The sequence below is a fragment of the Oppia nitens genome, unplaced genomic scaffold, assembly GCF_028296485.1.
Source record: "Oppia nitens isolate AA-2021 unplaced genomic scaffold, nextdenovo-longstitch-racon4-pilon3 scaffold42_pilon_pilon_pilon, whole genome shotgun sequence".
Classification (NCBI taxonomy): domain Eukaryota; kingdom Metazoa; phylum Arthropoda; class Arachnida; order Sarcoptiformes; family Oppiidae; genus Oppia; species Oppia nitens.
Window position 1 is genome coordinate 184450 of NW_026533224.1, and position 14476 is coordinate 198925.

General features: G+C 20.2%; 2 protein-coding genes across 2 annotated transcripts; both read right to left on the minus strand.

Moving 5' to 3' along the window:
- Positions 1-6950: 6950 nt before the first annotated feature.
- On the minus strand, positions 6951-9011 carry LOC128959160 (E3 ISG15--protein ligase Herc6-like; the record flags this gene model as incomplete). The annotated part of the gene is made up of 2 exons (XM_054305101.1): positions 8867-9011; positions 6951-7759 (listed from the first exon to the last, which is right to left on the minus strand). Coding segments are annotated over exons 1-2 (954 nt in total), but the record flags the coding sequence as incomplete, so codon positions are not given.
- A 128-nt stretch (positions 9012-9139) lies between these two features.
- LOC128959161 (uncharacterized) lies at positions 9140-13170 on the minus strand. The gene is made up of 3 exons (XM_054305102.1): positions 13125-13170; positions 10211-10897; positions 9140-9618 (listed from the first exon to the last, which is right to left on the minus strand). The coding sequence occupies exons 1-3, from the start codon at positions 13168-13170 to the stop codon at positions 9140-9142; spliced, it is 1212 nt and encodes a 403-aa protein (XP_054161077.1).
- Between the last annotated feature and the right edge of the window lie 1306 nt (positions 13171-14476).

Sequence of the window (14476 nt, forward strand, 5' to 3'; positions counted from 1 at the left end):
TAATAGATTTTAATTAAATAATAATACTATGAAATTAATTAAAAAAAACACCATGCTATTAAAAATAACGATATATATACAGGTAATTTTGAAAATTATTATTAATATTATTAATATTATTAATACAAAATAATAAAAATATAAATTATAATTTATAATTTAATATATATATATATATATATATTAGTCGATATCAATATTAATTAATCAAATAAAATATAAATAATTACTATTATAACTATCATATATTTTTAATACTTAATATCAGGGTTTTAATAAAATAAATGTCTGCCCTGGCAATGCCCAAATAGATGCCATAAATGCCTGCCAATTTAAATAGCTAAAAAGCAACTGTATTTATAAAAATAATGTAATTTAGTTTTTTTGGCCTGGTAATAAAAATTTACAAATAATATTATCTTTTATTTTAAGATATATATTGTATAAAATAATAATACAGATAAAAATATAGATAAAACAATATTTTGTAAATTAATTTATAATGGAAAATTAAAATAATAGGTGTCACTATCTAAAAATATAGACGGCTAGTGCATGGCAGAGGCAGGGCAGGCATTTGGCAATATTGGCATCTATAGTTTATGTCTGACATTTTTAAAACCATGCATAAAACACCAACAAAAAAATACTTACAGTTTTCTGTAGTGTTTAAATAATAATAGACTGCGAATGCTATTATTATTATTAAATGTTTTAAAATTATTTTTCAAGTAAACACGTGCGTAACAATCCATTTGATACGTTTTGCGCGACAAATAATATCCCCCGTATTTATTATTATTATTATCATTAGCATTTTTTTGTATGATTTGAAATATTTTGGCTACTGATGTCTCTATCAATGCAACTGTCGATTGTTTTTTCATTATTTCGGCCAAAAGTCTATCGATATAATCTTTTGACTGGAAAAACATATTATTATCCACTAGTGTTTGACTTTTATCAGCAGCCAATTGGTTAACGTATCGATTGATTATTTTTTGTTCAATTTCGTTAGATTTTGACTGTTATATTAAATGATAATAATAATAATAATATTAATAATATAAAAAATATAAATAATATTAAATTAAAATTAATTAAATAATTTTAATTAAAATTATAAAATTATAATATAAGATTTAAATTAATTAAATAATTATAATTTAATGTAAATATAATTTAATTATTAAATATTAATTATAATAATTAAACATTATAAAATAGAATATTTGTTGTTGTTGTTTTTTGATAATTATTATATATTTTCGTTATAAATTTATTTATTAAAAAAATACATACTTTATAATTGTTAAAAGTATATTGTGTCATGGCAAATTTAATAGTCAATTCAGGTCTATTAAGTAGATCACCGTACGAATCAATGGTTTCAAATGGTTTAACCAAATAAATTGATAAGATTTGTTGATTTAGAAAAATTATTGTAAAAAATTTTCCAACAATTATTGTACCAAAAAATAAATAAATAAATATATTGTTTTTGAACATTCTATAATTAACTAAAAAAATACATTATTATTTTTTTTAAACACAAAATTTTTTATTTATTTGTTTATCTAAATTCTTATAAATTTATATATATATATTTTTTAAAAATACATACAATTCATTAGAAATGCATTACATGTATCCCATAATTGTTGTCCAATTGATTTATTGACGATATTATTGCTATTTAGTAATTATATATATATATATATTATGATTACAGAATATATCAGTATATATTTAGAAAGCATTTTATATTAAATTAGCAAAATATTAGAAACTATTATTGTTTTTTTATTGTGAGTTTAAATATAATAAGTGAAAAATATATATTTTACAAACATTTTAATGTAGATTTTATAAACCATAGTACAGATTATTAGTAATAGAAATAATCCCAAACAAAACTATTTTTTTTAATAAAAATAAATATTTTAAAATTTCAGCTTATAATCAACAAAATTTATATTTACATATTTATCCAATATATTTGTCAAACCATATAGACTATTGCTGGACATTGTACTATAGAAACTACCCATTAGTTGTATAGTATTATCATTTAGTGGATAAATAAAATCAAATTCATCATATAGTGTATCATTTAGACTGTATTTATTAAGTAATATATCAATTTGCTAACAATAATAATAAATTAATTAATAATATAATTTATTTCATGCAATTGATTTATTTTTTATAAATATCAATATATTAAATTTACATTGTTTTTAACATAATTTAATGCCATATCCATTCCGCTTAAATTAGGATAATAATTTTTATCCATTATAAATGGTAATGCACTTTAAGAGAGAGAGAGAGAGAGAGAGAGAGAGAGAGAGAGAGTTTTAAAGAATAAAATAAAAATTTAAATATTGTAACATAAAAAATACTATTTATTTATATATATATATATATATAAAGTACTAACAAATAATTATTGAAATTTAAAAAAATAAATAAAATTACTAAAAAAAATTTACCCATATTTAGTTCGTTTAGTTAATTCATATATAATGTCAAAATGATGTCCACATAGATATTTAAAATCACTATCGACTAACTAAATAAATAAATTTTTATGATTATATTTTTTAAATTTTAAATTCTATTAATTATAATTATATATTATAGTTAAATGTTATAGTATAGTAAATTATAATAATAATAAATATGTTTTAATATAGAAATAAATTAAATATATATTACTAATAATTCGTTGGTAAATGTAAAATTTCCCAATAGTTGACCATGATCAAATTGCATATCAAATGTTGTCGGCTCAGTTTGATCAGCTATCGACAAATCGCATCGAAAGTTTGGCGCAAGTTTTGTATACATTTTCAATATTATCTTAATTTATTTTAAGTTTATTAAATTATTAAATGTAATATTATATTTATATTTTTTTTATATATAATGTAATCGAAATTTTTAAAATATAATGGAAATTAACAAAATTCTTAGATATTATAATTATAAAACTGAAAATATAATATTGAATATTAATAAACTATATATAAAAATATATATATATATATTACTTTTTTATATATTATAATTTTATATATTATAATTTTATATATTATAATTTTATATATTATAATTTTATATATTATAATTTTATATATTATAATTTTATATATTATAATTTTATATATTATAATTTTATATATTAATATTATATATATATATTATGAGATACTGGTTACTACTACGCTAATAAACTAAGAAATATATAAATATAATAAATATTTAATAACTAAAAAACAAAACAAAAATATTTTTATTCAATTATGATATTTAATATTAATATATGATAAATATATATATATTATAATAGCTATGATAAACATATAAACACAAAATTATTGATTTTTTTAGTAATAAATTTGTTGATTTAAAAAAATATATTTATATATTACTGCAACAAATATAATTAATTAATTTAACTAATTGCTTCAAATTACAAATGATTTTAGGAATAATAATAATAATTACAGGAAATTATTTTAAATACATGTTATATATAGAATCGTATATTTTATATAATTATATTTATTGATATATATGTATATTAATAATTGAAATTAAATTAAACATATTATATATACTATTTAATTATTATAAATTTGTTTCAAATATAACAACTAATGGATTATATGTTAATTAGTTTATAAGTAACTAATGTATAGAATATTTCCCTGAATTTTGAGTCTGAATCCCTGTCCTCTAAACGGAGTTCCCGTTCATTGTGTTTGATTTGTTGTAGTTTTTCTTGAAACTCGACATCATTAGTAACAGTTGTTATATCAATAGTCCACAATCATTGTATCGGTCAATAATCTCAGCACAGGTAGGTCTATCGTTGAACAAAACTTTTGTTGTATTAATAACTACAGCGCAAACAATTGTCTATAATTTAAACACCATTTACTTGTTATATATTTATCTCGTGAACTATAATATAAAAAAATAAATTTTAAGTCAAAAAATAAATAAAATAATTATCATTTTTTTAGATACAAAACTCATTGATATTGAAATGTTGAATAACTTTTCAATTGTTATACCAATACTATAGACATCGGCTTTTTAGTGCTATATATATGCGACCACTTTTGACTTCGGGTGCCGTATATATGTATAGAGGAGTTCCTACACATGTATGTCTCTGAGTCTCTGATAAAACATTTTGAATAGTAATTAATCCCAAAATCATATAATTTAATGAACCGTCCGTTTGTAATGTTTGTCGGCAATGATAGAGTCTTAAACAGCGGCGCCGACGACGACAGCGGCGATGCTTTTAATTTCAAATATCTGGTCAACAATAAGTTGGACTTAAAAGTGACCAATAGCAATGTTGTAGATAATTATAAACTGGATAAGATTGTAATTGGTCATTTTTTAATTAATTGAATCATTTGGCAGATAATTGCAGTCGACTATCATTTTTACAATTTTTTAACAGTCGACTGTATATTATCTGCCCAATTATATAATTAATTAAAAAATGACCAATTACAATCTTATCCAGTTTAAAATTATCTACAACATTGCTATTGGTCACTTTTAAGTCCAACTTATTTTTGACCAGATATTTGAAATTAAAAGCATCGCCGCTGTCGTCGTCGGCGCCGCTGTTTAAGACTCTTATTCGGCAATCAATATGTTGTCGGGTTTGAGATCCCTGTGAATAACCGGTGGATTCAATTCATTCACAAATATCGGACACATTCTAACACTTCAAACAGCAGTTCACATGTAATGTAATATTCCATACAATCCATGGGTTTATCTGATGATTGTTGTCTTTCAAAAATACCTGTGCTTTCAATTTGATGCCATTAGTTATTTTTTATTATTATTTACTATTATTTAGATAATAATAATAATAATAAATTATAATCAAAAAAATAATAATATTTAGTAACTAAATAGAAATAATTTTCAACAAATAAAATTATTTTATTGTTTAATACAAAACTAAATTATAACAATTCTAATGAATAACAAAAAAAAATAAAATAAATTTACTTAGGTTAACTATTATTTTTTTAATATATAAATTAACTAAATTACTAAAAATTATTTATAATATTTTAATAATAATTTGAAGTTTTTTTTAGTTATTAGTAGAGCATAGTTATTAATAAATTTTTAAATTACCAACAATTAATTATTATTTTAATTAATTTATATTTAAATTATTTTAATCATGTTTTATAAATATAATTAATTATTTAATTATTTGTATTGTTTGTTGTCTATAACTATACTGTATATGTTTAGTTAACATTACTTTTTTTACTAGTTAAAACTATATATTAGATTTATTATAATAAAAATTTTTTAATCCTTAATATTATTGATTTTATAAATAATAAACGTATGAAAAATAGGCCAAAATTCTGGTTCAGAATCCCTGTCCTCTAAACGGAGTTCCCATTCTCTGTGTTCTATTTGTTGCAGTTTTTCGTCAAACTCCATATCGTTAGTGACAACAGTGTTATCGATAGCCCAATCATTGTATCGTTCAATAATCTGAGCACAGGTAGGTCTCTCTTTATATAATGTTTTTGTTGCACTAATTGTTATATCAAACAATTGTCTGTATTTATCACTCCAATCACTTGTTATATATTTATCACGTGATCTAATGATAAACAACAAAATTTATTATTAAATTTTAAAATAACTAAAAAAATTGTTTTATCGATATAATCTCAACTCATTTATATTAAATTCAAATAGTTTTTCAATTGTAGCCCCAATACTATAGACATCAGCTTTTGTATTGTATTTGCGACCACTGATGACTTCGGGTGCCATAAAATTAGGTGTTCCCACTCGTGCCGTATGACTTTCAGTCAGTTTTTCGTGTATTGCTATTAAACCCAAATCACATAACTTAATGAATCGGCCGTTTCTGATACGGTTAACAATCAATATGTTGTCGGGTTTGAGATCGCGATGAATGACCGGTGGATTCAATTCATGCAAATATCGGACACATTCTAACACTTCTAATAGCAGTTCACATGTAATGTAATACTCCATACAATCCATGGGTTCATCCGTTGATTGTTGTCTATTAAATACCTGTGCTTTCAATTTGATGGCCTGTTTCAGACTCATTAAGCAATACTGCATTTCAATATATATTTGATTTTTATAATACCAACAGTCAAACACATTAGCTAAATATTGTGCCGTTATTTTGCTAACTTTTTCAATTTCTTTCAAATACATATCTTCAATAAAATTTTCGTCTAATTATAAAAAAAATAATTTTTAAAAAAAAAATTTAATAAATCTATATTAATATTAATAATTAGACATATAACTAAAATATTTTTTTAATTTATATATTAAATATATTAAAATAATAAAATTTAGTTATTTAGTTAGTAAACTCTTTAAAAAAATAAATACCAGAAATTTGAATTATTTTTACGGCATAAATATTATTATTTAATTTATGTTTGCATTTATAAACCGATCCAAAGCCTCCCGATCCCAATAGTTTCAACTCATCATAACATCGATAATATGTGTCATGAATTTTATCTAGAAATAAAATAATTAAATATTTAGTTAAAAAAAATAAATACTAATTAACACTAACCATAGTTAAGCACATCCGGACAATTAGATTCAATTTTAATTGAATTAAATGTTATTTCAATTAAATTCAGTATATTTTCATTGAATTCATACGAGTTATATGTTTTATAAGTTATTTGATATTTATTAATACAATAATCAAAATAATTATTAAAATTTGATTGAAATTTTACAATTCCGTCCATTAGATCGTAAACAATATCATTCATTGAACAAAACATTGACATTTCATTCCATTTATATGTAAAAATTTGATGAATATTAGAAAATTCTTGGAAAGTTCCCAATAATTTTGGTATCAATTGTATATCACTTATATTATTGTTAGTGTAATATTGACCGCAAAAATATACTTCATTATTATAATGACTACTAAAATATGTATTCAATGAACCCGATTGTATGGATGTAATACCAGACAAATTGCATATCAATTGTGGTTTAACTATAAAATCGTTGCTACTATTAAGTCCCAATTGTTGGCTACGATTTTGACCCCAACTAAATACCTGTCCATCCATTGTCAATGCAAACGATGATTGTTCAAAACAGTGAACACATTTTATACAATAATTGCCATTGAATTCAATCTTTTCGGGTGTATTGATGGCATCACAAGTGGTGTCTCGGCTACCGATTTGTCCGAATTTATTTTTACCCCAACCATAGACTTCATTATTATTATTATAATTATTTTGTGTTACAATTAATGTATGATATGAACCACAACTTACATCAAGTATTAAATCATTTTTTGCATTAATTTCAACAATCATTGGTTTATTAGTTTCAAAATCTCTACAACCATTACCCAACTCTCCCCATACATTTAGACCACAACTATACAGACAATTATCATTTGACAAAAATGTCATAAAATGTCTACCGTTTATAAAATTCAAACACTTTTTATGTCTCAATTCACGGATCTCTTGTGGTTCACTCACCCACTGGTTGTGTCCCAAACCCAGTGATCCGTAATAATTAGCACCCAATCCATAAACTCGATCATCGGTAGTAACAAACAGTACATTAACTCCCAGTTCGTCGTCAAACACATAAAACCTTTCCATACTTTTGATCCAATCATTTGGTGTTAAGGTTTTTGTTTCCATATCTTTTAAAATTTATAACTTTATATTTAGTGTTATTATTTTACATTATTATTTAATGTATTAATTGTATTACACAATATAATAAAAATATTTAAAATTTAATAATGAAAAATAATATTTTATATAAATATAAATAGATTTATACTTATAATAGTTATAACTATAAAAATAAGTTATAAAAATAGTTATATTATAAAATATATAAAAAATATTACAACTATGTATTATATAAAATTACTTTTATTATATATTTAATTAATATAACCATAGTTAATTATCTTATTTATTTAATTTATTGATTATAAAAATATTGATAACTATTTTGTGAAATTCAGTTATTGTAACCAAACAAATATACATGTTATACAGTATAATATAATATAATATAAATAATAACAATTATTAATATATCATTTATATTAGTACATGAAAACAGATTATTTAAATTATTACTATTATTATTATAATATATATATATATATATAAATCAGGTTTAAGCAAGTTTTTGAATTTTAGTTTATATGTTATTTTTATACAAATACTGACTAAATACTAATTATTTAATACAATTTTCATTAAAGCTTTAGTTATAAATAATAAATTAATATAAATATTAATATCAAGTGTTTACCTGTATATTATAACAATAATTAATAGTGTTTTATTAACATTAATAATGTTTAACATTAGTAAATATATATAGTATATCTAATATAAATTACATAATTTATTGTATATTTACTATGCAATATATTTATTACTATTAATATATAATATAAATAGAAAAAATAAATATCAAACATTTAGTTAATAATAATTGAATAACAATTGATTAATATAAATATTGTTAATTATATTCATATATTACTTGTAATATAAAATGATTTAAAAAAAACTATTTATAAAATGTTTTATATCTATTTAAGTAACTTATTAAATATTAATTTTGAATTAAATATTAATTATATTTATTTTTTTATTAACATTTTTATGTTAAATTACTTATTATATGACATTTTAAAATATTTATTAGTTATTTTTGATTTTATAATAAACAAATGTATAGAATATTTCCCAAAATTTTGGCTCTGAATGCCTGTCCTCTGAACGGAGTTCCCATTCTTTGTGTTTAATTTTCTTTAGTTTTTCCTCAAACTTGACATCAGTAGTAACAACAGTGCTATCAATAGCCCAATCATTATACTGTTCAATGATCTGAGCACAAGTAGGTCTGTCATTATAGACCGGTTGCATCGTTTGTTTTATAATATCTAATAGTTTACAATAATTATTACTCCACTCGTATTGAATGTATTTATTAGGAGAACTAATAACAGAAAAATAATTGATTAATATTTTAATTATATATTTCAAAATAGTATTTAAAATACAAACTCATTGACATTCGTATCGAACAATTCTTCAATAATAACACTAATACTATAGACATCAGCTTTGGTATCATATTTGCGACCACTTATGACTTCGGGTGCCATATATTTAGGACTACCAACACCTGCCGTATGACTCTGTGATACCATTTCGTGAACTGTTATTAATCCTAAATCACATAATTTAATGAACCGTCTGTTTCTACCATTGTTAGCAATCAATATGTTGTCGGGTTTGAGATCCCTGTGAATGACCGGTGGATTCAATTCATGCAAATATCGGACACATTCTAACACTTCTAATAGTATTTCACACGTAATGTAATACTCCATACAATCCATGGGTTCATCTGATGACTGTCTGTTAAATACCTGTGCTTTCAATTTGATGGCTTCTTTCAAACTCATTAAGCAATATTCCATTGGAATATATATACAATTATTATAACCCCAAACTCCTAACACATCGACTAAATATTGTGCCGTTATTTTAGTTACTTTTTCAGTTTATTTTAAAAAAATATCGTTTTTTCTTTCTATACTTTTTTCTATAAATATTTAAAATATTATTAATTAATAAAAATTTAAAAAAATTAAATTTAATAAAATTACCTGATAATTTAATTATTTTTATTGCTTCAATTGATTTATCTAATTTATATTTGCATTTATAAACCGATCCAAAGCTTCCCGAACCCAATAATTTCAACTCATTATAACATCGATAATATATGTTATGAATATTATCTATTGTTTTATAAGTTATTTGATATAAATCGACACAATATTCAAAATAATTATTAAAATCTGTTTTAAATTTTCTACTGTTTATCACTTCATAGACCATATCATTCATTAAACAGAAATATGTTCTTTCATTCCATTTATATGATCTAATCGATTGAATATCAGAAAATTGATTACAATTTCCTAATAATATTGGTATCATTTGTATATCAATTGCATTTTTTTCATTGTAATATTGACCACAAAAATATACTTCATTTTTATTACTATTACTAAAATATGTTTCTCCAAAACCCGATTGTATTGATGTAATACCACACAAATTGCATATCAATTGTGGTCTAAATATTAACCAATCATTGCTATTAAGTCCCAATTGATTGCAACGATTTTCACCCCAACTAAACACTTGTCCATCACTTGTCAGTGCAAACGATGAGTTAGCAAAACAGTGGACAGATTTTATACAATAATTATTATTGAATTCAATCTTTTCGGGTTTAGTAATTGCATCACAAATGTTATCTCGACTGCCGATTTGTCCGAAATCATTGCAACCCCAACCATACACTTCATTATTATTTTCGGTTACAACTAATGTATGATATGAACCATAACTCACATCACTTATTAAATCATTGTTTTCATTGATTTGTATAATCATTGGTGTCTTATATATCTTATCATTACATCTATGGCCCAATTGTCCCAAACTATTATAACCACAAATATATAAACAATTATCACTCGAAACACAAACAATAAATTCCATTCCGTTTATGAAATTAATACACTTTTTATGTCTCAATTCAATGATCTCTTGTGGTTCACTCACCCACTGGTTGTGTCCCAAACCCAATGATCCCCAGAGATTAGCACCCAATCCATAGACCCGATCATCTGTAGTCACAAACAACATATTAACTCCCAGTTCGTCGTCAAACACATAAAATCTTTCAATCCTTTTGATCCAATCATTTGGTGTTAAGTCTTGTGTTTTCACTTTTATATTATTTATTACATTTTGTCTTAAATTATATATTCTCTCATTTTTTTTATTCAAAACATTTGTTTTCAATTTAGTAGATTTATTGCCCATATTTTGATAATTATTTGCCACACTTTTGTTTACTATTACTTTCAATCAACTCAATAAATTTATTATAATTATTAGTTATTTTTATTAAAAATTTCTTTACATAATAAAGTATTTTAATAATATTTTCATATAATTTATAAATAAAATTGTTATATAATATAATTATCACTATTTATTCACTAATTAAGTAAAAAGTATTATATCTTAAACTAAATAATTCAAACAATAAGATAGTATCCAATTGTAACTAATGAATACATTGTTTATACTTTATTTCTATATATTTTGTTATTAGTTTTATAATTAACTATTACTTATAAAGAAACTGAATTTAAATGCTTATTGAAATCATTAACAATATCTAAATTAAAATATTAGTCATTTATTTGATTGATAATTATTTTATTTTTTTTATAATAACAATAGTTATAATGTTTAACTAATGCATTGTTTATTAATTTACTTTATTTTAATAATTTTAAAAAATTTATTTATTAATATTATTTTATTAGTTAACAAATATTTATTGAAAAATTTTGTTCATAATATTAAAATATATATATATATATTATTAAAATTATTGTTTTTCCTATATATTGATAAAATATTATTATAAATGTTAAACACTTGAAACACTTTATTATTTTTATTAAATGATAACAATTGAAATATTTATCAAAGTATTAACGATATCTAAGTTTTGACATTAAACTTGAATTTATTATAATTAAAATAAATTATTATAAAAAAATTATTACGAGATTAAAAAAAATAAATTTTGTTTAATAGAATAAAACAATTTAAAATTAAAAAATAAATTTTACAATTATACATTATTTAATTAATAAAATATATTTTAATAAATTCAATAAAAAAAAATTTTGTTAAAATTTATTTTAAATTATTTTATTACTACAATATATAATTTTGTATTATCATAGAAATGTTATTTATTAAATATTAATTTTTATTATTATACAATAAATATTCAATAAAATATCAGTTAATAACAATTTAATAAAATATAATTGTAATGTGATAATAAACTTTTGCTAAAATTATAATTTAAAAAAATAATAATAAAATAATCACTCGTTGTTTGTTAAGCACTTGATATATATATATAATTTATATAAAAAAAATAACTAATATTAATATTATTTTAATATTATTATTATTATTACATAATAAAAATTTTAGTGATAGATGATTAACAAACTATAACAATAAGTTAAAAATAAACAAATAATAAATTGAATAAAAACATTTTTTCAATTATGACTGTTATTAATACTAATAATATTATAGTCAAAATATAAGAGTATTAAAAAAATTATAGTTTATTTAAAATATATTTTTGTTTAAATTAACTGAATTATTATATAATGATTACAAAAAAATAATAAATTGCTTACAATTACAACTCTAATTATAATATTCTATACTAAACACTACCTGCAAAATCATATAATAAATATATCAATAGTAGTTTTAAAAAAATTTATATAATAAAAAAATATTATTTAATAAAATTAATTAAACAAACCTATGGTTCAGTTGAGCTGATGTTTAGATAACTATTTTATGTTTCTATAAAAAAAACTAAAGAAAACAAAACAAAACAAAACAAAACAAAACAAAAAAATACAAAAATAATTTCAATTAATTAATTTTTGATTTTATTAAATTCAAAGCTTACATTAAATAAATATATATTTTAATTCAATATTCAATAAATTTAAAATTTATAATAATTATTATTATAATTATTATGTATTATTACAGAATTAAATAGTAAAAATAAAACTATATAAATAATAAATAAAATTTTGTTATTAAATAAAAACAATTGTTTCTTTATTGTAACGGCTCTCGATAGGGATTCATATATATATAAAATAATATATTAAAATAAAATAAAAATCTGCATTAAAATAATAATAATAATAATAATAATTATTATTATTATTATTATTATGCACCAAAACCATAACGTAGACTTTGTGGTTTAGCTTTACCATCAACTGTGCTTGATACTATATTTAAAAAAAATAAATAAATAATTTTTTTTACAAAAAAAACAATACTATAAAAACATTTAATTTACAACAACAACATTAACAAACTTACGTAAAGCTATGATAACCACTGCAACCAATACAACAAAGCGATTCATTGTTTGTTAAATTATTATTAATTTTTCAAAAAAAAAATTATCAAATAAACTGTTTTTTTTCAAATTTTTTGTTGTTAACAGTCATCGGCTTATATATCTTAATAATTTCATTAAAAAAATTATAATTAACATATGTATAGATTGTGCAATTAAAATTAAAATTATTATTAAAAAATTATTACAAAAATTATGTAATATTATAAGTTATTTACGCATTTATAATGTATTATTTTGTTTAAAAAATGTAAATAAAAAAAATTATATTAAAAAATTTATTATACAATATCCTGTTTTGTTTATTGACGCTTTTAATATACATAGTATTAGAAAATTATAATTTAGATGATAATAATTAAAATAAAACATTTTTTTTGAATAAACAACAAAAATAATATTTATTAATATAAAAAAAATAAATATAATAAAAGTTGAAATAAAATAAAAGATTATTATTGTTAAAAAAATAAAACTAATAAATCTCTAAATTGAACTATAATTATAAATCATAAAATTTCTTAATTAAATATTATAAAAAGTTATAAATTTTTATCATACATTAAAGTTGTATATATTACTAAATATTTCTTATAAATTAATACAACAATAATATTTATAAGTAAAACATTTTATTATAAAATTTTTCTATTTAACATTTAAGTTATGATTAATCTAAATAGTATTTTTTATTATTATATGAAAATGAAATAACCATTAATTTTAAGATAATATCCCAGTGTAACCAATAAATATTTTTATTTTAAATATATAGATAAAAAAAAATATTTGCTGTTAGTTAATAAAATAAAATAATTGTATTATTATATAAAGTATTATTTTAAGTTATTAATAATCATTTTTATTTATTAATTATTTAGTTTATTTTTTGTTGTTGTAATTTAATAGTAAAAGCCAATACCTGTGCTTTGATACTATTGGTTTGATAATTACTATCACTACTATCACAACTATTACTTGTTTTATCAGATTTTATACGTGGGTCGACAACAACAACAATGTAACGGTAAACTAGACGGTATACTGTCGTCCCATTTAGCAACTAATGCCGCGGCGGAGTTTTATAGTATATTTAATAGTAATTAAAATTTATTTTTTGTTTAAATATAATTTAAAATTTAAAATTATTACATAAAATATAAAACTAAAACAACAATAAAAACTAATAAAAGTGATTTCATTAATATTATAATACTAAATAAAAAATATATTTATTGTATTAATAGTATAAAAATATGTTTAATAATAAAATAAATTAGTAATTATAATTATAAAATTAAATATCTATAGT